Source organism: Canis aureus, chromosome 24, assembly GCF_053574225.1.
Source record: "Canis aureus isolate CA01 chromosome 24, VMU_Caureus_v.1.0, whole genome shotgun sequence".
Taxonomy (NCBI): Eukaryota; Metazoa; Chordata; class Mammalia; order Carnivora; family Canidae; genus Canis; species Canis aureus.
Genome location: NC_135634.1, coordinates 12,321,255 through 12,346,692, shown reverse-complemented (window position 1 = coordinate 12,346,692; position 25,438 = coordinate 12,321,255). Strand labels below are relative to the sequence as shown.

At 45.3% G+C, this 25,438-nt stretch overlaps 1 protein-coding gene across 6 annotated transcripts in view; it reads right to left on the bottom strand.

The window, feature by feature from the left end:
• FLT1 (fms related receptor tyrosine kinase 1) overlaps nucleotides 1-25,438 on the bottom strand; it is a 178,791-nt gene that overhangs the window by 32,474 nt on the left and 120,879 nt on the right. For all 6 annotated transcript variants that reach the window (XM_077868262.1, XM_077868260.1, XM_077868261.1 and 3 more), the window contains 3 exons: nucleotides 21,121-21,252; nucleotides 8,624-8,730; nucleotides 4,070-4,202 (listed from right to left, as the gene is read on the bottom strand). In XM_077868262.1, the coding sequence (XP_077724388.1) occupies nucleotides 4,070-4,202; nucleotides 8,624-8,730; nucleotides 21,121-21,252 (372 nt within the window). The remainder of the gene's footprint in view (nucleotides 1-4,069; nucleotides 4,203-8,623; nucleotides 8,731-21,120; nucleotides 21,253-25,438) is intronic.

Genomic DNA, 25,438 nt, shown 5'->3' with positions numbered 1-25,438 from the left:
TCTTTTTTTTACAAATTTATTTTTTATTGGTGTTCAATTTGTCAACATATAGAATAACACCCAGTGCTCATCCCGTCAAGTGCCCACCTCAGTGCCTGTCACCCAGTGGCCCCCACCCCCCGCCCACCTCCCCTTCCCCCACCCCTTGTTCGTTTCCTAGAGTTAGGAGTCTCTCATGTTCTGTCTCCCTTTCTGATATTTCCCACTCATTTTTTCTCCTTTCCCCTTTATTCCCTTTCACTATTTTTTATGTTTCCCCAAATGAATGAGACCATATGTTTGTCCTTCTCCGATTGACTTATTTCACTCAGCATAATACCCTCCAGTTACATCCACGTTGAAGCAAATGGTGGGTATCTGTCGTTTCTAATGGCTGAGGAATATTCCATTGTATACATAAACCACATCTTCTTTATCCATTCATCTTTCGATGGACACCGAGGCTCCTTCCACAGTTTGGCTATTGTGGACATTGCTGCTAGAAACATCGGGGTGCAGGTGTCCCGGCATTTCATTGCTTTCCTGCTTTTCTTACAACTTTATACTTTTACGTGCAATGACTCAGTAACAAACATTACATCACCCTGCCTCTGCTCTGTACCGTCCCCTCACTACCGAACACCCCAGGCATCCAGTCAGGACACGAGAAAAATTCAATTACCGATGTGATGATAAGAGCCTCTTTGTAACTATCTCTTTGCATCCATCTCCTGGGGACTCCCTCTTCATTAGGAGGGAACATTGGTGAGATTACATGCTTTTGTCTGGTCATAAATGCACTGGTAGTGACCAATAAAGGTCATTCCTCCCAGAGTGCGCACCATGGACAGGGATATAGGCTTTGCTTCCCTCTGCAGATAAAATTATCCATGAAACAGACCAGAATGGGGACTCAAGGTTTAAAGAAAAGTGCCTCGGGGGGACCCTGCAGGTACTGGATGTGGAAAGCACCTATGCAAAGAGCACTGGCAGCTACCTCCCCCAGACTTGTAAAGACAGGTGCATTTTGGTTGGATATTCATTTCTTGCTTTTTGAGGGCAAAAGAATGTTTTTCTTCGTGGTGCCTGATAGGAAAAGCATCCTGAGCCAGACCAATATCAAGATAATCTCTCCCTTAGGACACCTCCCTGCATCCCTTAAAGGCTCTTGCTTGTTTGGGGCAGACAGATCCATTTCCTTTCCTCTGGCCTCAGCCCCCAGGCGTTCCCTTCTAGGCCGGCCCAACACACTTGGTTTTAACTAGTGTTTGGGGATTTTGCTTCTGTCAATGAGAATAAGCTCGTTCTCACTTGGCTTCCCTCAGCCTTTTCATCCATTCTCTTGGAAGCTGATGGCTGCCTCATAAAACAGCATGAAGCTATTACGGGCCCTTTAATCATCTGATGCATCAGAATCATTTGGCAGACCCACTGTTCCAATTTCAGGGGAGCCTGGTGACACTGGGCTTGACCTTGCCTGATCCTTCTTTTCCCTTAAAATCCTCCTTGGTGCTACCTACATGCCGCTAACTGGCTCGTAAAAGTGCTAGGTCATTGCCATATAATGGAAGGATATTGGAATCTCCTTGAAGACTGTCCTTGACTGGCCAGAGTCCCTGGGACACTCGGGAGAGTACCCAGCAACACTGACATGCGGAGCTGTCTTCCAAGAGGCCACACCAGCCCACGCGCTGTCCACTTGCAAATTCCACATTCCCTGTGTGGTTTCCTATATTAGGTAATTCTGACTTTATTTTGCAATAGAAAGATGCCTTGTCCGGCATTATCCCAGCTTCCGTGATAAACTTATAAGCTGAATTCTCCCTTAGGTTTAGTGAGGAATCCCTAACAAAACAGATTCCTTTTCTTCCTGGATTTCAGAATTTTCAGTGGGAACAATGTCTTTGACCCAAACTCCTACTGTATCTATCTATCAGGTACTATAAATTCTAACTTCTCTCAACAGGGCTGCTGGGCTGCTAATAGGGACCAACAGAGTATAAAAAGCTGAAATCAGATGCAACTTGTCTGTGTGTTTCCCTACACAGTGTGTTTTTCTGCATATTTACAGTCCCATTGTAACTCTGCCCATCAAACCAGCTTTTCCTCTCCATCCATCCAGACATAATCTTGGTTACTTTCACTTGCCAGACATTACTTCAGATTACTTTCTGTCATTTATTTGGCTTAAAAGCCAAAAAATCTTGGGCCTCTCTGCTCCCATGCTAGTAGGAATAGCATTCCTCTGGCCCTTGCAGCCATGCTCTGCACTGAAAGAGTGAGCCGACTTAACACCCATCAAAGACACTCACACGCACATGAGCCAAATCATAACATCTGGCAATTCTAGGAAGGAAAAGAATCCTAAGAGAGATCTTCAACAAGGAGAATCTCCTGAAATGGGATTATCTAAACCCACAGAGCCCCAGGGGAAATCTGGCAGAAGGATTAGCAATGTCCCTCAATGAGATACTAGAGCCCAGGGATACTAGGTGAAGGAGTAAAGAGATAGGACAAAAAGCTCATATGTCCTATACGGGAAGAGGCATATTTGATTGTGACTAATAACTCTGGAAAGCACTGTGGCCTGAGAATGGCTTATGGTTGTGGGAAAATTATCCCAGTTCCCTGCCAAGGTCACTGAGGGGCTGGGCTAGCTGCCATATAATTTAGATTTGCAGAAGGAACTCATCTAGTATACCACCTGCCCTTAACTACTCTAAATTTAGTTGATTTTTCCCCCGTCAGCAGTCATTGCTGGCTTTTGCCTGTCTCTCCAGCTTTTTACTGATTTCCAATTTTCTTCCCCAAGCCAAATAGAACATACTCTTGGGGCCAAGTATTCTTTCTCATGTGAGAAGAAATGTAAGCAGCATCATTTCAAGGCTCACGTGAACAACAAGAAGAGCCATTTCTCCCTCTCTGTCCCCCCAGATCCCCACCCCAATATAGTCTGCCTGTTGGGGGAGGGGAGGCGATGGAACAAGAGGCTCTTTTGCTGAGAGTGACAAGATCCAGGAACACTGGACCATGATCTCTGTTGCCAGTTCCAACTATTAATGATTCTGGCATACGTAGGAGTGAGGAGAAATTTTTCAGAAGCCACAGCCCAAATATTTTGGGCAAGAGTAATTGAGGCTCTTTTTGTGTAATACTACCACAGGCTGGAGATGAATTTGCATTTGTGATGTCTGAGCCAGAGGAACTGAGGGGTAAGCTGAAGGAAAGCACATTTGCCTGATGTTTACAGCATCTATATTACCCGGGAACAACAGTCTTTGCTCTTCCAAAATGAAACTTAAATGACCCGTAGGACTTTCTTTACTATCTGGACATTCCGAACATCCACAGAAATTCAGCGTCTGGGATCCCTGGGTGGCGCAGCGGTTTGGCGCCTGCCTTTGGCCCAGGGCGCGATCCTCGAGACCCGGGATCGAATCCCACGTCAGGCTCCTGGTGCATGGAGCCTGCTTCTCCCTCTGCCTGTGTCTCTGCCTCTCTCTCTCTCTCTCTGTAAGACTATCATAAATAAAAAAAAAAAAAAAAGAAATTCAGCGTCTATAGTCTATGGACTCCTGCAGAGGCTTTTTTTGATCCACACCCTTGAAGGGGCACTAACGCTCTTACCGAATGTTTGGCTGTACTGCTCCTTGCCATCTTGAATTGTGTGCTAGGTCACAAATTTCTAGGTCCTCAAAAATGTCATGGTTTAGGAGTGCCTGTACTTGTAAGCCTGCTGGGGGAACTGATCTTTGCCCTTCACTTGTCTCCTTTTGTGGTGATCTCCTTCATCTCTTGAGAGAACACACTCAGACATCTTTGTATCGCCACAGCTTAGGTGGATGTCTGCTGCTCAGAGAAGGTGCTTGAAAGCTATTGAGAGAATGAGCAGGTGCCCTGTCCCCTTGTACTGCTGTCCCAGCGTCCTGTTAGAATCATTTCCCTCTGTGCCCATCTCCCCTGCTGGTTTGTGAGCAGCTGGAGGGCAGAATACTGAGTCCAGGTGACGTTTGCAGCCCTCAGAGCACAGTGTTTTATATGTAGTAGTTGCTCAGTGCAGGTTTAGGAATCCGTTGAACAAATACATTACCCAGTTTAAGTCTCTCCCGGGCAAACTCCCACTTGCTGGCATCATAAGGGAGCCGCTCACATTGCTCGTCCAGGGGAACTTCGTCTGGATCCATTATAATTGATAAGTAGTCAGTCTTTATTTCAGAAGAAGACTGAGAAAGAGATCTCAAAGTTACCAACAAGGAAACAACTTAAAAAAAAAAAATCCTGTCTATCCAATGTAAAACAATACCTGGCCGCCTCTGCTGCTATTTTGATTCATTTGGCTGAAACCTTGTAGCTGGGTGCACAAAGTACCCCTCTGCATATACATATGTGCATCACACTTGATCTTGCAACTCCCATTAAACAGCCCCTTACTCTTCTCACACTGCATTTCTGTAGGCTGGCTCTGCTCTGCCAGTACTGTCTCAGGTTATATGCACCCAGATTCTCCAGTGACCTTTTTGCTTGTTCTTAGACGATTATCAGATGATAGTCCTTCTCCAAAACATGCAAAGCATATTTATAAAATAATTCCAAATGACTGAAAATAACTTCTCATGACCATTCTGTACAAGTAGGGATATACATTACAGGATAGGCCAACAGTGGGAAGTGTGACTGTGGCTTTTCTGTATTTGCAAGAAAAGCTAGAGGTGGTGAAGTGAACCCAGAAGCCCTGGGACATTTGAGAGGCATATTTCATGTGAAGTGTTTAAATATATTCAGAAGGCCCCTTGGTAGCTGCAGCTACCTGGAAACACTATAGGGTTCGTTAGTGAGAGAACACAGTAAGATTTACCTTCAATAAGAAATAGAAGTTGATTATTTCAAAGGCTGAGGAGTAAATCAGGTATGGGACTTAAACACAGCTGTGTTCTGAGCTCATTTGCCCATTACTAGGATGTCAAATAAGCAAGGCGGGCATCTGCCTTCAGGTGCTTATTTTGTCTTGGTCATGGAGATCAAGCCCAGAAAATATCCTTTATTTCAAATCCTAGGTAAATGGATTTGCATTTGGCATCTTAGATTCCTATCAATGGATGTATTGCCTGTTAACTCAATGCAGAGTTGGTGATGGCACTTCTATGGGCAGCTCAGATAAGGTGAGTCTTGGTAAATCTTGCCTAGAAGTTATGTAAACTTCATTTCGATGAGTTTGGGGCCCACCTTGCATTGCCCTTGCCTAGGCCAGACCAGAGTTCAGGAAAGAAGTCACCCTTCATACACACTATTTCAGGCTCGCCCACATTCTTCGGCTCTTACTCACCATTCTGGGCCGTCACAGCTCACCTCATCCATCACTTGCAATCGGTCTCCTTCTCACAGAAATTATCACTAAAATGTGTGACTAATAGCCCAAAGCAGAAAGATTTGCCTGGCCTCCATGGTGGGTGGAAAACAGAGAAAGATATGGAGCGCATCTGTCACAAGCTGCATTTGCCACTGGTGTTCATCTGTAAAGGCCAGCTTGGCAGATACTTGTGTGAGTCTAGAAGACGGGGAAGGAATACAAATTCCTATCCCAGGGCGCTGGGTGTGCACTAGAGAAGCACCTGGAGTAGGTTTTATGACCACACTTTTCCATGTCTAATACAGCCAAGGCCATGAAAAACAAATCTCCAATCTTCAAAGAGCACAGGATGGTTGAAGCCTACCAAGGGACATGTCCATTTCTGGAGCATATGCGGAGAGGCTAGTGGAGGTGTTGAGAGAGACAGGGGATCAGGCAATGAAAGACAACCTTCCCATGGAATTTTATGGTTTATCTCAATAAGGCAGATGTGAGGAAACACCAAACAAGCCTCAAGGAAGGGCTTGAGGAGAGTTGGAGAGTAGAATCTTAGTTGGCAAATATTTATTCTTTCCATTGACATTAACACTGAACAGCTACTAGGTGTTTGGCATGGAAGTTGCACAGCTAAGTGCTTCAGAGCCCAGGCGTGGAGGTTCACTGCCCGGCTCTGAGTCACAAATCTACTCTGGACCAGCACCTAACCTTGGCAAGCTGCTTAACCTTTCTAAACCGGGTATCCTTATCTGCGAAATAATGATAATGACAGCGGTGCTTATCTCCTAGGGTTGTTGTGAATATTACATGAAATGATCCGTGTCAAGCTGTTAGAAGGGGGCCTGGGATACAGTAAGCATCGATCAACATTCACTCTAATTCTAACACTGGCCTGTGCAGTGTGGGGGTAAAAGGATAACATCCAGCCCGTATCAATGAGGAATTTACTTGTGGTTACAGAAACCACATGGAAATCGTTTTTGAGGACTTATATCTCCTTGCCTGTATCTCCCAGAATTAATCACCTCTGAGATTCTCTAAGCATTCTCTTCTGGAGAGAATCATCTCTTGCTCTCATCCTTTCTTATTGACATCAAGATTGCAGATTTTTAGAAATATGAAGGCCATCTTCAATTTTGTTCCAATTTACCTTTCCAGTTTTATTTCCACTCTGCTCCTGTGCGCTTTTCACCCAGATGGTATCTCTCATGAAAACCATCAAGATGATCCCCAGGAGGCACTATCAAACTTAGGGTCCTTGTGATTCAAGAAAATGGGTCTAGTGCCCCTAAATGATTCATCATGGCAAATGCAATTAAAAGGCCTGGGAAGGGGGGTGGGCTGCGTTTTTCTGCTTCTTTTCTTCCTGCCACAACCTTCAAACTCGTTCTCAAAACTTTATTTTCTCTGAAGTTTTTTCTACCCCCCACCCTCCGTTGCAGCCTTTGGAACCCCTCCCAGATTTGGCACACTTTACTTTTGTTAGACCTACTTGCCTCCAAGCTATATCTCCCCTTTCAAAATGCCAGTTGCGTGGCCTTTGTATCCTTATAAAGCAGTGGCCTTCCCTGTCACATCTCAAAACCAATCATCACATATCGTGGTGATGGGACATACTACCACAGAGGGTGCCTGCTAGCCTTGCCTCTCATATCAATGCTATTAAGGATGCCTTGTTGGTTTGGGTTACTAAGCCTAAGGTAGCACAGCCTGTGTTCAAAACTCAGCTCCAACTCTAGTTTTGTGACTTTGGACAAGTTAGTTTACCTCTCTGAGCCTCACTTTCTCTCTCTATAAAATGAGAATAGTAATATACCCGCCTCTTTGCATTTTTGGAAGGATTAATTGAGCTACTACATAAAGAGCTCATCGTATGACATGGCACAGTAACCAGGGCTAATCAATCTCAAGAAATGGAGGAAGCCTCCTTGACACTTTTCAGGTCCTGTTGATTTTACCTGCTAAGTATATCATGAATTCTAATCACGTAGACTAAGCTACCATCATTTCTTCCTTGGACAACTACAAAGTCTTCTGCTAGGCTCCTCTCTACTCATCCTTGCCTCCTCTGGTCCCTTCTCACAGCAGCCAAAATTTTCTTTCCAGACACAGATCTCTTAACAGCACACTTTCTTGTCCCCATGGCCCCAGGCTTCCTTTTACTTCCAGAATATAGACTATATTTCTTACCTCAGCCTGCAAGGCTACCGTCTGGCCAGCTTTTGCAGCCTCTCCTCTCCTGTCTCATGTTCTCCTTTGTTCCCTCTACTGCAGTCACACTGGTCTCTACCGGGTTCCCTTCCCAGGGTGTCACTGTCCTGCGCCAACCTCACACTGTGCCTGCAGCACTTTTCCCTCCCTCTCTGCCTCACTGCCATCTTACATCCTTCAGTAGCTGCCTCTACTGGCAAGTTCACATTTGTCTATGCAACTGATGAAAGCCAGGCTCCTCTCCACTGTCACCCAGGGCCTGACACTGGGCCTGGCACTCTGCATGGAGCAAGTGCGCAGTAAATGGTGGAGGCATGAATAAATGGATGAATGAATGTAGGCTCTTCCTCATAAACCCCCACCCCAACAAGTAGTGCTGCAGGCCTAATGATAGAAATCTGGACCTGAATCTCACACCAAAGAAGTAAGTTGTATGGTGGGGCTCAGGGACCATGGAATTGAGGTGACCTTGTGTGCATTCCTATAATGTTATGAGAGGTAAGTCAGAAGTGGGTCTTTATTTTGCTTTTCCCTTTTTGTTTCTTGGCAGAGAATAAGGAAGACTTTGCTGGTCTCATGATGAATTTAAAGATTTTATTACATATTTTTATATCAAAAATATCCCTCCTGTTTCTGGGAAATAATCATCTATTCATTGCTCTAGCTTTTTTTGTTTTTTTTTTTTTTTTTTTTGCTCTAGCTTTTTATTTGAATACTCCACTCTATGGTTGAGAGATATTTTAATGATTCATTTTTGGTGTTCCCCAGGCCAGAGACAGAGGCCAGGAGGAAGAGGACTAGAGTCTAGCATTTGTTTAGTGTCTGCTCTAGACATGAGGCAAACATTTTAGAACATTATGTAAAAAGGAGCATAGAGCTTCATATGAAGGGGTACCTGGGTGGCTCAGTGGATGAATGTCTGCATCCAGCTCAGGTCATGATTCCAGGGTTCTGGGATGGAGTCCCACATTGGGCTCCCTATGAGAGCCTGCTTTTCCCTCTGCCTATGTCTCTGCTTCTCTCTGTGTGTCTCTCATGAATAAATAAATAAAATCTTTAAAAAAAAAAAGTCATCTGAAATGTTCTTACCCTTTTCAGTTTTCGGATAAAGAGCGTTAATAGGAGCCAGAAGAGGGTTGCAGCCACACAGGTACACGTCAGAGTAATTAGCTCCAGATTAGACTTGTCCGAGGTTCCTGGAGAGAGAAAACCATCAAGATGATCCCCAGGAGGCACTATCAAACTTAGGGTCTTTGTGATTCAAGAAAATGGGTCTAGTGCCCCTAAATGATTCATCATGGCAAATGCAATCTACTGGCACAAGAGTTAGTCTCTGGGATAGGCCTTACCTCCTGAGTAAGGTAGGGTGCATAATATTATTATGAACTCACGCAGAAATTAAAAGACTTTCCAGAAATTCTATGGTTGAGTTTGCAAACTTTGTAATCCCACAAATAGCTAATTGAACATCAGAGGAGAAATTTTTAAAAAGGAAAAAATTAAGGCAGGAACAAAAGCCCATTAAAGTGCTAAATCTGGAATACGTGAAGTCTCCCTGATGTGTTTTAGAGGAAATTCTAAAGAAAAAGAAAAAAAAATAATAAAAATGACATAAAAGCCATCCTTTGGGACTCACAAAATTCTTCTACTTTGATTTTAAAAATAAAACTCAAGGACTGTCACAATTGCTTGCTCGCTTCTTTTGGAACAGTCGGGCCAAAGTGCCCACCTCTTGCTCCCCACTCCTGGCTTCATTTCTGACCTTCGCGGCAGCAGCTGGCATGACAAGGGGGTCCTTCCCCATCACCTCCTTTCCCGGAATCACCCAGAGATCAAAAGGTGAGCAGTTCCTCCACCAGCGGAAAGAAACGACCCAAAATGTTCAGGAGAAGCCTCCAGAGAGGAAGATCTTTGGGACTTTGAAAGGAATGCCCCAGGGGTTCCGGGACAGTGTGGTTCCCTACTTACTGACTCCAGGGAACAATTTCTCGAGAATTCTAATGTAGTGTCTTATGCTTTAACCTCATTACAAGGAGACAGAGGCTTCATATTAAGCTAGGGAAGAAGAGCTGGATCCTATTTTCCTTGGACATAATGATGCGAATGATATCACCAATTGAGCACTTAACTATGTGCCAAGCCCTCCCCACCACTCTGTGAAGCAGGTATATGCTCTTCCTTTTCTGGACAAACTGCTACATCTTGTGGGCTCTGTTTGCAACAAGAAGGTACCGAATCCTACTGCAGGTGACATTCAGTCCAGAGGAGAGGGGAGGATGAGCAAGAGAAAGTTGACACACTCAGGGCGCTCACTCCCAACCTAACTGAGACTTTAAGGCAAATTCAAAGAAATGAGATAAAAAGAGTTTTCAAGGGTTGAGGAAATCCAAAGCTCTTTGGAAGAGGCGACATTGGAAATGAATGGTGGCCTCCAGAGACGAGAAGGGGGAGGGCACACAAGCAAAGGGGACAGCAGGAGGACCCAGAGCTGGGAAGAGAGGGGGCATGCGTGGCAGTATAAGGCAAGGACAGGACCAGGCCACAGAGAGTTTGAGCATCTGCATAAAGGGTTTATTTATTTATTTAAAAGATTTTATTTATTCATGAGACACACACACACACACACACACACACACAGAGAGAGAGAGAGAGAGGCAGAGACACAGGCAGAGGGAGAAGCGGGCTCCATGCAGGGAGCCAGATGCGGGACTCGATCCCGGGTCTCCAGGATCACGCCCTGAACCAAAGGCGGTGCTAAACCACTGAGCCACCCGGACTGCCCTGCATAAAGGGTTTAAACTGTATGCTACATGCAGGCAATTGGAGCCAGTGAAGTTTCTCTGAAGAACAGCAAATACACAAGCTAGGAACCTGAGCCACTTCCTTCTTCCCTCGTATCCATCCGGCCACCCAGTGCCTGTGCTTCCTGCAAGCCACGGTCCCTGCTGCAGCATGGCTTTGCATCTCAGGGGGAAATCCACAGTTTCTCCCCATCCAGTCCAACAAAAGTCCCGTCTATCCTCCTCCCATGGCTCAGGAAATTGTCACCTCCTGCCCTGCCCCGCTCTCACGGCCTCCACCGAACCCCTACCAGCTGTCACCTGGCCTACTGTGCTACCTTCCTGACCAGCCTTGACCATCCCCCTAACCCCACACACACCCTGGGGCTCTTCTCCACCCTGAGCCAGCATGATCTTGCCTCGGTCTAAATGCCATCACTGCCCCTTCTGCCCCTTGTGGCTGTCAGGATAAAAATCCAAACCTTGGATCCTTTATGACCAATCTTGCCTGTCTCTTGAGCTTCCTCTCCTGCCATGCTCCTACTTGCTCCAATCACATCAAAATCCCTGTAGTGTCTTAAATGACCAGCTCTTCTGCCCCTCACTGTTTCTCTACTAGAAGGTCAGCTTCAGGGGGCTGTGGGCCACATTGTCTTCATCTTTATGTCCCCACTCCTCAGACTGGGTGAATGAGTAGACAAGTTATGATTTGCTTTGTTGCCAAGGAGTTTCATGAAGCTTTCAAAGGGTTCAGGGTCAAATTCCTGTTCGTGTGTATTAATCCAGTAAACACATGGAATACCACCCACGTCGCAGGCTCTGTTCTAGATGCTGGTATGTGGTGGTAGATGAAAGGTATGGTCTGGAGTTCACAGTCTGGCACTCAAATCTGAGCAGGTGAACGTGTTCAGAGTTGTGAGTGGAGCAGCAGAATGCAGGATTGTGGTTCTCTTGTCCACTGTTCCATCTCTGGTGTTTAGAAGAGTGCCTGGCACATAGTAGGCATCCTGAATATACTGGATGAGTGAATAAATGGATTTGGCTTCATTTGTTACTTTGTGGCTATTTCCCTAAACCTCATGAGAATGAGGACAGCTTTCTTGAAGAAGTTTCGAAGTATGGTAAGTTGTTCTCTCAGTATACAACCCCTTGATGGGAATATCGTAAGCTCAAGTTAGTATGAGTTTGGCTTTCCTCCCCCATGTGAAAGGTCTCATGCTGCCCTGCTATATTCACACACACATACTCTCTCTCTGTCTTCTCTGCTTATGCTGCAAATAAGTTTTGTGGAATCTTACTGGGACCGGCTCAGACCATGGTGGCCTTTGGCTGTTGGAGATGCTGATAGCATCTTGAGACATGGTACTGTCTGTATTAAACCTCTGCAGATGCCTCCTGCCTGGAATGCCCTGGGAGAGGCCCCCTCCCATTGTGGGAACTTTCCCACTGCATTCCACGGGGCAGGAAGTTGACCCCCAAAGTAATTCCACAGCCCTTACTCAGGCAAAATTCCTTTCAGTGGGACCAAATGTGTTTATATGCACTTCCACATTTAAAGAATCAACTCATTAAAAAACATCTTCGAGATGAACATTTATGACAGGCGAAAGATCTCTTTAGCATTGTCACTGCTCACTGCAAACTAAAAAGGGAAATTAACAAGAAATCATGTAGTCTCTGCACTCTATCTCTGTCCCATTTGCTTTATTTAAGGAAAGTAACCCGTAGGCTAGTCTTCCATTGAGTAGGCTGACTTCAGTCAGCAGCATCTCTTCCTATGCAGCTCTTGGATGTTTTCTCAGAGGTCAAACATCCCCACACTGGTCTGACTAGACCCGGCTTCAACTAGCTGGTGACAGCTGATGAGCTCAGTCCATGAAATGGCCCAGCTGCACATGCCAGCGGGGAAAGGAGGCCATAGGAAACGTGGGTGGGGCTTGACAATAGTGAGGAGCGAGCAGTGGGGCCCAGGGACATTGCTCTCAGATGCCGTGTGTGCAAGCCTGCATCGGGGCACAGTGCAAGGTTATTTCTATATGGGAGAGGGACAAGAATGTGGCCAATCTGAAGAGTTAGGGTGACGTACTTTCTGTTACAGATTGCTAACCCTGTTCCACAGAGGCTTCTGTCTCAGTTACCCTCCCAGGCTTCAGACTGTCCCTCTTGGGACAGGAAGGGCGGGTGACACCCAGGGAGGCACCGGTTCCTGAGGGGTGACATGCCTGGTCTACAGTCTGTGCAACCGCAGCGGCCTGCTACCCTGCCCTGAGCCTTTCTGATGGCGAAGGCCCCTCACTCTGCAGGGGTGGACTCTGTGTTGTGGCAACATCCCGCCAACCCTGGCACCCAGTGCTGTGTGGCACCCGACTGCCTGAATCAAGGGGCGGCGGAGCCAGGGAACTCCGCTCTCACAATATAACCAGTGGTGCTTCCCAGGAGGTTAGGAGACTCCCCAAGCAAAAGACCAGGGCCTCTGGCCTGGGACCTGCCTTGACTTGAGATGTGCATGAGTTTCACCAGGAAAGGGCAGGAAGCAAGTAGCTATGTCTTAGACCAAGGACCCCATCCGTGCTCCAGCTTCCTCATCCTTCAAATGTGGAGGTAACAGCAGCACCTTAGCTCACAGGTGAAATGTGGAAATCTAGTGAAAGCTATTCTTTTGAAAGTTTCCACCAACTCCCCCCGAGGCTCCCTTTCCTTTTTTTTTACCCCCAAATCCTTATTATTTTGGGGGGTTTCATATACAAGATAATTTGTTTTTTTTTTTTTAATTTATTTATGATAGTCACACACACACACACACACACACACACACACAGAGGCAGAGACACAGGCAGAGGGAGAAGCAGGCTCCATGCACCGGGAGCCTGACATGGGATTCGATCCCAGGTCTCCAGGATCGCGCCCTGGGCCAAAGGCAGGCGCTAAACCGCTGCGCCACCCAGGGATCCCGATAATTTGGTTTTCATTCAAAGCTATTGCATATGTCACAATTTGTCTTTTCTTTTTTTTTTTTTTTTTTTTGTCTTTTCTTTCTAAAACTATTTAAATGCTGATCATTTTCTACAGACAGCCGAGTCACTGCTCTCCCTGAGAAATTTGCCTCATACCTGCCAGGGTGGCTTAGGTGTTCTTCTCTGCTTCTATCATTATTTTAATTTGAGATAACTGTTTATGTGGGTTTATTGCCCATTAAAGTCTTAAGACATCAAAAGGAGGGTGTGTGTTGTGTTCATTTTACATCTCTAGCACTGGCCCGGTAGAAGTGTCAATAGATATTTATTTATAGAGAGATGAAAAAAATTAATCGGATATACTAGGGACACCTAGGTGGCTCAGTGGTCGAGTGTCTGCCTTTGGCTCAGGTCGTGATCCCGGGGTCCTGGGATCCAGTCCCACATCGGGTTCCGTACAGGGAGGCTGCTTTTCCCTCTGTCTATGTCTCTGTCTTTCTGTCTCTCTCTTTTATCTAAAATCCAATAACCAATAAACCAGTTAACCTTATTATGTAATTTCTCTAAGACTTCTTAGGATATTAAAATTGTCTCTCATTTATAAAGCTTTTTGAGAATCTGTGTACACTGGTCTGGAGCCCCTCTTTAGGACAGAGATATATGGAAAAACTGTATTCATATTAAACTGGGAGGAAATTTTCAAGAATAATTTGAGTTAAAGATATTTAAAGTTGTCTTTATGTGCCATACATCTTTATTAAAGCTAGTAAAGCTAAACTTCTTAGGTCAAATAGAGCTTTTGTGGTTTGAACCCCATTTGGGTCACTCACTGGTTAAGTGTAGGAAAACTATAATACAGAAAGTTTTGTTGAAGTTAATATGGCTTATCATGTTAACAAGTGATCACTAGCTACTATTTTAAAAGCTTCCATTATATTCCAGATACAGTTTTAAATGTGTTAATCCTTACAACCCCAGAAGGTATACCATTATCCGTGTCTATTTTGCAGATGAGCAAAATGAGGCACCAGGAAGATAAGTAGTTGGCCCAAGGGCACACAGCTCAGGAACAGTGATGCACCTGGCTGCACTGGGGTCCTCTGCTGTCTTAGAGCTGAGAGGCAGTAGAGCAGAATGGTTCAACATGGGTCCAATTCTCAGCTCCACCACTACTAGCTTCGTAACCCTAAACAAAATCCTAAATCTTTCTGTGCTTCAGATTCTCACTTGCAGATAGAAAAAAATTCCCATTGGGTTGTCACAAAAGTTGAGCAGATGAATGCACATTCAGCGAGCATAAGATATTACAAGTGAATTCCATCTCCATTTTTAAATTTTTTTGTTTTTTCTTTTTTTTTAATATTTTTATTTATTCATGAGAGACACAGAGAGAGAGGCAGAGGGAGAAGCAGGCTCCCTGAGGGGAACCGGATGTGGGACTCGATCTCAGGACTCTGGGATCATGCCCTGAACCAAATGCAGATGCTCAACCACTGAGCCACCCAGACGGCCCCCATTTCTTGAATTCTTGATCAAAGCCAGCTTTGTGTCATCATTTCGACTTCAAGGACGAAGGCATGTATATCCCGTCCCCTAGTCCTTCTGTGTGAAATTAACGAGGAGCAGAGTTCATCTCTCCATTGCCAAGCCCTTGTCTCTCCTTGGGAACCCTTCTGAATTGCCAACACCCAGGAGAAGGGAGTAGCATTAGTCGCCAACATGTTCCTGTGAATTAGTTTATCACACCTTTCCTAGTGCCAGGATAGCCAGGGGAGTGAATTTGGGGCAGGATTCAGGAAGAGAGGAGCATCAAAAGGAAATGAAACATGAAAGCTGGCCTGGCCAAGGGGGATAAAAGAGAGTGGCTGCAATACCCAACACAATTTTGAGCTTTTCCTATATTTTACTCTCAGAATTTATTAAGGGACACAGTGTACATCTCCTGCTGTATGGGTCCTTTCCTGAAATGTGTTAATGTGCAAATATTATGGCATAATTTTACAAATCTCACCTCTAATCCCACTCTAAGCATTTAGACTGCAGGGCAGCCCTAAGGCAAAGTCCTTCTGTGCTTTCCATGATTTTCAGATCCATCAGTCATCCCCCAAAGAATGTGTAATATGGTATTTTCTCCTGTGTAATTTATAAATGCTATTGAAATAGCATTTCAATAGCAAGGCCTAAATCTGTTATAAGAACATATCTACATATTTATTGTGGTTATTCCTTGCAATAATAAAGCATAGTTTATCTTAAGTCCTCGGATGAAAATATGCCATGCTTTCATTGAACCAGTGCCATTGAGTTCCATGGGCGATTGAGTGCTGTGTCAATTTCAGAAATTATTTTGGTTATGAACCCATTTTGTGTTGTTGTTTTTAATGTTCGAGCTTCCCCTTGGAGAGTTCCACGTGTACTCATGTGCAGTCCAAACCAAACAAGACCTGTGATTATTTAAAGAAGCCACTTTGACCCCACAGTCCACTCATCCTTTTCAGATACAAAAATAACACATTGTTTTATCTATGAGTATAAGAATCCTTTTTCAAGGGAAATAAAAAGAGCAGACAGTTTCCTTCCTGGCTAATTCATAAACCTCTTTAAACCCGTTAAACATAGTCGCAGACACAACTCGTTTGCTTGCTTTCATTTCCTAAACTCAACCTGACAAGATAGGTCAGCATGAAGAGTCTCTATACATCTATTGGGAAATCAAGTGTAAAGCCAGGGAATGTTTCATGGCCCCCAGAGTGACAGCCAAGAGAGAGGGAGCAAAGATCTAATTTCAGTGATAAAATAACTAACCAGGTACCACACTGAAAGTTTCAGAAGAGCATCTAAGGATTAAATTTTTACTTGGTGGGCAGCCCGGGTGGCTCAGTGGTTTAGTGCCACCTTCAGCCCAGGACCTGATCCTGGGGACCCAGGATCAAGTCCCATGTCAGGCTCCCTGAATGGAGCCTGCTTCTCCCTCTGCCTGTGTTTCTGCCTCTCTCTCTCTCTGTGTCTCTCATGAATAAATAAAATCTTAAAAAAAATTTTTTTTACTTGGTAAGCCTCAACTACTTGCATTCAAGATAGTGGATCTAACTAATGAGATGCATATACTATCCACTTTTTAAAAATCTTTTTTTAAGATTATTTATTTATTCATGAGAGACACACAGAGAGAGGCAGAGACATAGACAGAGGGAGAAGCAGGCTCCCTGCGGAAGCCTGATGCAGAACTCGATCCCAGAACCCCAAGATCATTATGAAGCTAAAATTTGGCTCTGTGAAACTTCACTGCCACTCCCCTCCTCGGTTCCGGTTATTTATTTTTTTTTTTTGATGTGTCAAAGACAGAGTGAAATGTCTCCTCGGTCTGAAGCTTCTTAAATATTTGAGGAAAACAATAATATCACCCCCTAGTTTTTAGACTAAACATCCGCATTTCCTCGCACTATTTTATCATTATCCTATTCGGATATGGCCCCATTTATTTATAAATGGGTACAGTATTTCAGGTACTTTGATGATTGCAGGTCAGGGACACTATTTTTTCAGCTAACCACAATTTTTAAGTAGAAAGGTTGGATACAGCTGTTGCTGCAAGAGCAGGGGGAAAAAATTACAAAAGGGAGCCAGGAGGAAGGCAGAAAAGCAGACATAAGAACTCAAAAAGCATGGCAGCTGGGAACAATAATGAGCAAAAAGAAAGAGCCATATCCATAAAGCGTCCACGGCCACCTTGCCAGCTCTATCATTTCCCCAAGTGCTAGTGGAGAGTAATGCCACACGAGAGAAAAGAGGTCATGAATCAAAAGTACCAGTTCCTCAGAAAACCCAGTGGGCTAGACAAGAGGAAATATTTAAAATTGCCTAGACTTTGTTGTTGCCAAGGGAGATATGAACGCAGAAGGCTGACAGTTGTCTCATAGCTCGCTGCCCCATTCACCTTGCCAATCCAACATCCTTTAGATCTCAGCTCACTCCCCATGGCCTTTCTAGTCTCTCTGAACTCCTGAGCTCATATTAGCAGCACTGCATGGTCTGCTTGATACAAACTAGTGTTTCTACTTTACCCTTAGGAAGAGCTCAACATTCTGCTTTTTAAAGCTTGATTGATTGATTGATTGATTTGAGAGAGCGTGAGAGCAGGGGATACGGACAGAGAGAGAGAATATCCAAGCAGACACAGAGCCTGACATGGGGCTCCATCCCACCAGCCCGGGGATCAGGATCAGAGCTGAAACCAAGAGTCAGACACTTATTGACTGAGCCACCTAGGTGCCTCAAGGAACTCAAATTCTTATTGGTCTGGTTCTAATTGTTTTGTGTGCACCTTAATCTCCTTCCAACTAGGTTTTGAAAGCACAGTGAGGTTAGGGATCATGGCTTACACTTCCATGTGTGCAGCAGCACAGTCCTGGGCACACAACTAAGGTGTTGAGTTAATAACTAATTGCATTTGGCTTATCTCTATTGCCATACACAATATATGTCGACATGTGCCTTTTTTCAGACATACAGTGGTGGTTTCCTAAGTAGATCAAGCCAACAAACACATTTATCAAATGCTCAGGGATAGAGGAGTGAATAGTAAGCTGTGGTAAGTAAGCATTGCGTTAAAGGTTCATGTCAAGGACTCTGGGGGCACAAGGGGGATATGCTCTATGCCTGAAGCAAGAGCACAAGTGAGTTGTCAGGATGAGTGGGGTTGTTTGGGGGAGAATGAAGTAGGAGGAAGGCAGGCTGTGAAGACCAAAGGAAGGCTGAAGATGAGGAGGGGAAGTGTGCGTTCAGGGGGTCCTGGGCAGTCACATGGCTGGGGAGCTCAGGTGTGAAGGGAGGGATGAGCCATGAGGCTGCAGGGGGAGCCTTGGGAGGACCTTGCATGCCTAGATGAGGATAAGGGGTGGAACCACTGCAAATTCAAAGCAGGGAAGTAACCTATCGTAAGATTAGTCATTTAAAAAGATCACTCTTGAGGCACCTAGGTGGCTCAGGGGTTGAGTGTCTGCCTTTGGCTCAGGTCATGATCCCGGGATCCTGGGATCGAGTCCAGCATCCAGCTCCCTGTAGGGAGCCTGCTTCTCCCTCTGCCTATGTCTCTGCCTCTCTCTCTGTGTCTCTCATGAATAAATAAATAAAATCCTAAAAAAATTAAATAAAATAAAAAGCTCATTCTAGAATTGGAAGAGAGAAGTAGGTGGACTGTGTGGGAGGCTGAGAGATGATGTCAGGAGATGACAGGCTCAGGACATCCATAGTGGCAGCCTACATGGGCAACCCACATCGCAATGGTCTCCCCTTTCCTCAGAAGCAAATGACACAGACTGATGGAAATATGGAGAAAGGACCAGTGGCACTCATATTCTTAATGCTGTCTGACTTTAGAAAAGCATTTCGTGGGAAAAGGAATCACCGTAGGAAATTAGAACCAGGTAGAGAGAAAACCAAATGACAGGATAACTGGAAAGGTCTAACTGCCCAATTTTATGCTAAGGCTTCAAGGACAGTCTCCTACGGTACTTCAGGAATGGATGAATGGAGGAAGGGTGACAAGTCACAAGACATGGACCGCAGCCAGCCTTCTTGCTGACTTCATTGTGTGGCTTTGGGCAAATAATTAACCTTTTTTGAGGGTCAATTTTCCCATCTGTAGACTGAAGATAATACTAGTTACTTCTTTGGATTCTTATGAAGTTCATGGGACTGGGTATGCCAGTTGTCCCGCAGGGTCTGCACAGAAAGGCATTAAATACACAGTGCCCTGCTTAGTGCTGGGCACAGCTAAGGGAAACAAAGATACATCAGACATAGTTCTGTCTCAATAAGTCTACAATCCAGTAGGGGAGACAGGCCCATCAATCCCTAAAGCATAATAAAAAGCCGAATAAAATAGGTACTGACTAAAGATCCAAGAACCGTGGTGTGGGAGGGCAGAGAAGAGAAGGAGTGTCTGCGTCAGCTGTTCATCCTGGAGGATGCTGCTAAACTGGACAGAGGAGGAGGAGGATTAGTGGTGAGTCAGGCTCTCTGAGGGCCAGAGCGCTGGCTCCAGTCCAGCCCGGGAGTCTCCACTGTGCCACCGCTCTGCCCCGACAGCAAACTCATCACAGCAGGAGACGCTACTCCAGGAGGGTAGACTTATGGCAAACAGAGGGGGGTGGGCTCTAGGGAACCCAGCCTGGCAGAAGAGGTGAAGGGAAAGGAGGTGAAGTCTTTGTGGAGAGCTGCAAACTTGCATAGGTGTCCTGGCTTCGGGCAAGGGCTTCTCCCAAGCCATTAGCTGCCTAGCCATTGGGTCAGACACGTACCCATATTCCCTGGTAGAGAAGAGTGGCCATGGTGGGGGTGGCCCACGAGGAAGGCAGGTGTTGGGGGGCTGGAGTGGGTCTGAGGAGCCCAGCTCTACACACACACCTGCCATTACCTGGCCGTAGGGTTTAGATCCGTCCTCTCATTCCTGTCTGGGGGTTCCTAACTGCTCTGAGCAGCTTACGGGGTTGTTGTCAGGACAGCGGGGAAAGCGCCTCCTGGACTGAGGATCAGGGACCTCCTTGCCCCTCTCTCAGATCCGTGGCCTGATGGAGCCCCTCCTCGAAGGCCACAGCTGGAGTCTTTGTTAATTCATAGGTAAAGGAACAATCCTTTGAAGAGGGAGGTGTTAAAGAGATGCACACGTAATTGTTTGCTCCGCGTGTAAGCAGACCAGTTGAAAGAATACCGAAATGAGGACTATTTGGGAGGGAGACAGGACCATTACTGTAAGAATTTGAGGAATGCTACCCTTGGCTTTTCCCGAAAGTATACATTCATGGAAGCATGGGTTTTAGATTTTTCCGGAGGCTCTCTAAAACCAGCTCCTCGGAAAAGGAGGGGGGTGATGCTGTTTTAAAGGCGGCTGAATTCTCCGCGTTAGGCTCCTGAAGCCGTGCAAGTTTCCAGGGTGGAAGAACGCACACAGGCTGTTCTTCCACCAGGAATGCTTCCCTATTCCGTCGTCTCCCGGGGAGCCCCTGGAAACAGGCTACTGAACAAATTGCCTCTTTTCATGTAAAACCTCAACATGCCACATATATTTATCCCCCAAAAGGTGCCAATTTGATATTTTATGATGCCGTCGATGTTATGGTTTGGATGATTCCTGGCATCAGAGGACTGAAACTGAGGCCTGAACTACTTTCCAAATGGGAGCCACATGGTGCAGCCCGGGCTAGGATGAGGCTGCTTTGGATTTTGCTGCAGAACCAACTATCTGAGGTCTACAAAGAAGGAAGCACTTAGAACATTTTTCTCAAACGTGGTCTGTTTTTATGTGTTGCTTCTCCTTGATAATTTTTTGCAGCCTGCTCTGTGTTAAACAAACAAACAAACCAGCTTATGAAAACATTCAGAAGAGCGGCATATGTCTAACTGATGGGAGTTGGAAAAGGAAAAAGAACGAACTAGTTTCCAATGTGTGGGTGTCTCCCCCTCCCTCCACCCCTCTGCCTTCTTGAATTTCTTTGTCACCAGCCCGGCCACTGCGGTCATTCTCTGCGGGTCAGTGGCCTGCCTCTGATGGCAGCTGGCTTTCCTCTCTTCTGGGAACTACTTCCCTGCAGAGATCATCTTCAGATGGCAGCTCTGGGGGTGGGAGGGGGGTGGCCCCCCAGTGTCTTAGCCTTGGGCCTGCCAGGCCACCCTACAGGGTAGCTTCCCAAAGCCTGGTGGTGGTAGTGCTGGTAGGGGGTAGTGGGGAGGTGGGAAGGGGTGAGGAGGGCAGGGAGAGGAACAGGCCAGAGCTGCCCGCAGGAGACCAGGAGGTGAAAAGTTAAACAGATGTCTGAACTGTTTCTTGTTGCTCTCTGGAGCAGCTGTTTACCTTGAACAGTGAGGTATGCCGAGCTTTCCACGGATCCCTTCTGGTTGGTGGCTTTGCAGTGATAGACACCTTCATCCTCTTCTGTGACTCTTTCAATAAACAGTGTGCTGCTTCCTGGTCCTAAAATAATTCCTGGGGAGTGAAAGATGTTTACATGAGTGGGCCTGGGTGACACACAAAAACAGCTACTTCTATAATCCAACCCTCTTCCTATAATTATGCCTTCAGACAAGGAAATCCAAGCTCTAGGTAACCTTGGGCAGGGCCACTTATTTGTTTTCTCTCGTCCCTGGGCTTTTTCATAGCACCTTCCCCAGATCCCAGCTGTGGAGGTGCAACTCAGACCCAGGCCACTCACTGTGTGGAGAGAAATGAGATGGGGCTACCATCTCCAGCTTTCAGAAGCAAATGTCAAGGAGGCGGCACATCTAATAATAACACCATTTACTCACCGCCTGCTGTGTGCTAGCACTAGACCACACACTTCTCATCTTGACATTGGCAACTGCCCTGTAAGGTCTTGGTGTCTCTGTTTTACAAATGTGGAAACAGATTTGGTGACGTTGAGTAGCCTAAGAGCCCGCAGTTGGACTGGAACATGTCTGTGCCAAAGGGGCCAAAGGGAGCCCTGCTTCACTCCTAAGAGAGGTGAAGACTTTGGGCTATATTTTAATCCAGGCCTTAGTGCTTCGAGCTTTGTCCCTTGAGACTAGCTGCTTAACCTTTCTGTGTTTCGGTTTCTTCAAACTTAAGATGAAAATGAAAGCAGTTCCTAGCAGGTACACAGGAACATGAGTGGTACGTGCAGGACACACGGACACACAGTAAGTGCTCAGTAAATACAAGCTAAAGTGTGACTACAGAGCTTCATGTAATGGAAGGAGAACCATGGATTCTGACCCCAGCTTGGAGACACAGTAGCTTCAACACCAAAGACCACCACCAAGTATTTATTGAGTACTTACTCTGCTATCAATCTATGTTAAAGACTTGGGGAGGGGGGAGGCTAAGACATGGTATATGCTGAGGAGGGAAAATGAACTCCTACTAAACACACAGATATACATTCTTGTTTTCTCTCTCTCTCCATTTCACACACACGTGCCAGCAAACAGAAAGTGTTTCATAAATGAGAGTGAATAAATGTAGCACAGCATACCCAGTTAAATGCCAAGCCCAGGGTGGGAGGGAGAGCTTTAAGTATAGGAAAACTCAGGAAGGGATCCTGGAGGAGGTGGGCCTTGGGCTGAGGTTTATAGGATTATCAGAGGTGCAGCGGGAAGGGCAGGCAAGAGAACAGCCATGCCAAGACATGAATGTGAATTGAATGCTTATTCTGGAATAGTAATAAAATGGGTCTGGCCAGACTATGGGCTATATTTTGTTAGTTTAAATAGTTTGTACTCCCCCTGATTATAAAAGACACCCAATAAAGAAAATCTGAGAAATATTGGAAAGCATAAAGAAAAGGTAAAGCAAACCTACAGTCTTTCCTCCAAGACATTTTCCCTTTATTCTTTTTTAAGGAGGATTTTTAAACACAGTTTGTTCATTCGTATGGTATTTTTGAGCTCCTACACGTACTAGCCACTATTGTAGATCTGGTGATATCATAATAAGCAAGACAAATGAATCCTTGCCTACAAAGGACTTACATTATAGTGTTGGAGAGTTACAAATAAGTAATTTCAAGGAACAAAGCCTGTGAAGAAACTAAACTAGGTTAAGGGGACCCTGGGCTATGGAGAGTGTTTAGGGAAGGTTCTCTGAAGAGGTGACATCTGAGCAGGGCCCTGAAAGATGGGGAAGAATGAGCTTTTTAAAGATCTGAAAGGGGCATTTGATAGGAAAGTATAGGGAATAGCAACTATAAAGTCCCTGGATGGGGAACGCCTGGGTGGCCTAGTGGTTGAGCCTCTGTCTTCAGCTCAGGTCGTGACCCCTGGTCCTAGGATCAAGTCCCACTTCAGGCTCCGCACAGGGAACCTGCTTCTCCCTCTGACTATGTCTCTTGTGAATAAACATAAAAATCTTAAAAAAAAAAAAAAGTCCCTGGGGGCAGGAATGGGCTTGTTTAACAGACAGTGAAAAAGACCACTGTAGACTTTAGTTAGCAAGCAGGAGAGAAGAGAGTTGGTAGGGCTTGATCATGTATGACCACAGGCCACAGTAGGGATTTAAAGTTTTATTCTAGGCATCGAAGAAAGCCACCAGAGGGTTATATCTAATTGCTCATAACTATAAAAATAGTATAATTAACATCTTTAGGCATGAAGATTTTTCTGTATTTCAGATTATTTCCTTAGGATAGATTTCCAGAAACAGATTTATTAGGTCAAGAGCTCTTGATTCTTATAACCATTTTGCCTTCCAAAAAGATTATACCTATTAACACGTCTACCAGCAAGACTGTTTTACGACTCTCTTGTCAGTACTGAGCAGTATCATCTAAAAATACAAAACACAAACCTTTGCTGATGTGATGGATGATTTGTTAGTCATTTTATTTTCAAAGCATCCATTTTGAGAAGTTGACTGGAAAAGGTGAATTCAGATTAAGGAGGGCTTCGAAATCCTGGCTGAGGAGTTTCCATTCAGTGTAGACAGTATAGAAGGAAGGAGGAGCTCACAAAGATTTTTGAGCAGGGAAATGACATAATGAAAGCAATGTTTAAGGAAGTTTAGTCTAGAATGAGAACGCAGGGTAGAGAGGAATGAGGGAGAAGTGGCATCTGGAAATCCAGCTTACCAGTTGTAACTCTGGCAAAGAATGCTGAGGATCCAGATCTGGATGGTGGGAAAGGAAGTAGAGAGGAAGAAATGCAAACGGACACTCTGTACAAACAGCCTACAGGAACTGCTCCTCTACTAGATGAAGGAATGGGCAGAGATGAGTGCAAGATGGTTCTAATATTCTAAGCCCAGGTAATGGGGGTAGAGGGGAGAGGAGGACAGGAGACTCTCCCCTGTAACCTTGGCTAAATCATTTAACCTCTTTGAGTCTGTTTCCCCATCTGTAAAATGAGAATTATACCTGCTTTGCCTATTTTATGGTATTGCTATGAGGATCAACTGAGATCGTTTAATGAAAGCTCTGCAAAGCACAGGATATAGCATACACGGCAATCACAGAAAGTAAAAGCCTGACTGCAGAGTGGGTGTCAAGTGCAATGGACATTCAAAGTAGTGGCTATCTTGCCACTCACCATCATCTTCATTGCAACAGACCTGACCCTCCACCAACATGTTTTTTTTTTTTTAAGATTTTATTTATTTACTCATGAGAAACACACACACACACAGAGACACAGGCAGAGGGAGAAGCAGGCTCCATGCAAGGAGCCCAACTTGGGAGTCGATCCCGGGTCTGTAGGATCACGCCTTGGGCTGAAGGCGGTGCTAAACTGCTGAGCCACCGGGGCTGTCTGCCCTCCACCAAGGTTCTATCACTCAAATCCGGGTTTAAGGCTGATACAGTGAACAAATAAAGCCCAAGGCCTTGGATTTCACTCATGGAGACAGAGGCATAGTTGTGAAGGTGAGCAGATAGTGCCAAGGATGCTGCGAGCTAAGGTCACCTGGCTCAGTTTCATCTTTCCATCATGTAGAAGAGGAAACAGGGTGAAAGTGTGTCCTGAGCCAACCAGCAATGCTCTTCTTTCCAACCTGCGTTGACACTAACACACTCTGACCAGTGGCACAGAGATCGATGCGTCACCATCAGGGTGACACTCCGAATCCTCATCAGGCACTTGCTCATTGCCAGCTCTATCTATTTCCCTTCTCTCAGACTTAGGCCAGTCCCACCTTTTTCGCTCCCCGCATCCTTCAGATCTGCACATACTCATTTGTAGTTGAGTGCTCTCATTTCTTTTTAATGCCTTATCTTGTAGTGACTCAGTTTTCATGACCTGGTCCCCATGACACAGATGCAGTTCTACTGAGAAGCTCACCTTCTGCAAGGGCTCTCTTCTTAGTTTAACATTTCATTTAAAAGTGCAGGAAAGTGACACCTGGGTGGCTCAGTGGTTGAGCATTTGCCTTAGGCTCAGTCAGGTCGTGATCCTGGGGTCCTGGGATCGAGTCCCGCCTCAGGCTCCCTGAAAGGAGCCTGTTTCTCCCTCTACTTATGTCTCTGCCTCTCTCTCCCTCTCATGAATAAATAAAATCTTAAATAAAACATAAAAGTGCAGGAAAAATAGAACCCATGTATCCACTATGAAGATAATCAGATGTCAACATTTGGCAATATTTGCTTGAGAACCCCCTCTTTTATTATGAATAAAATGCGTAATTTATCTCCTTCCTTTTCTTTTTC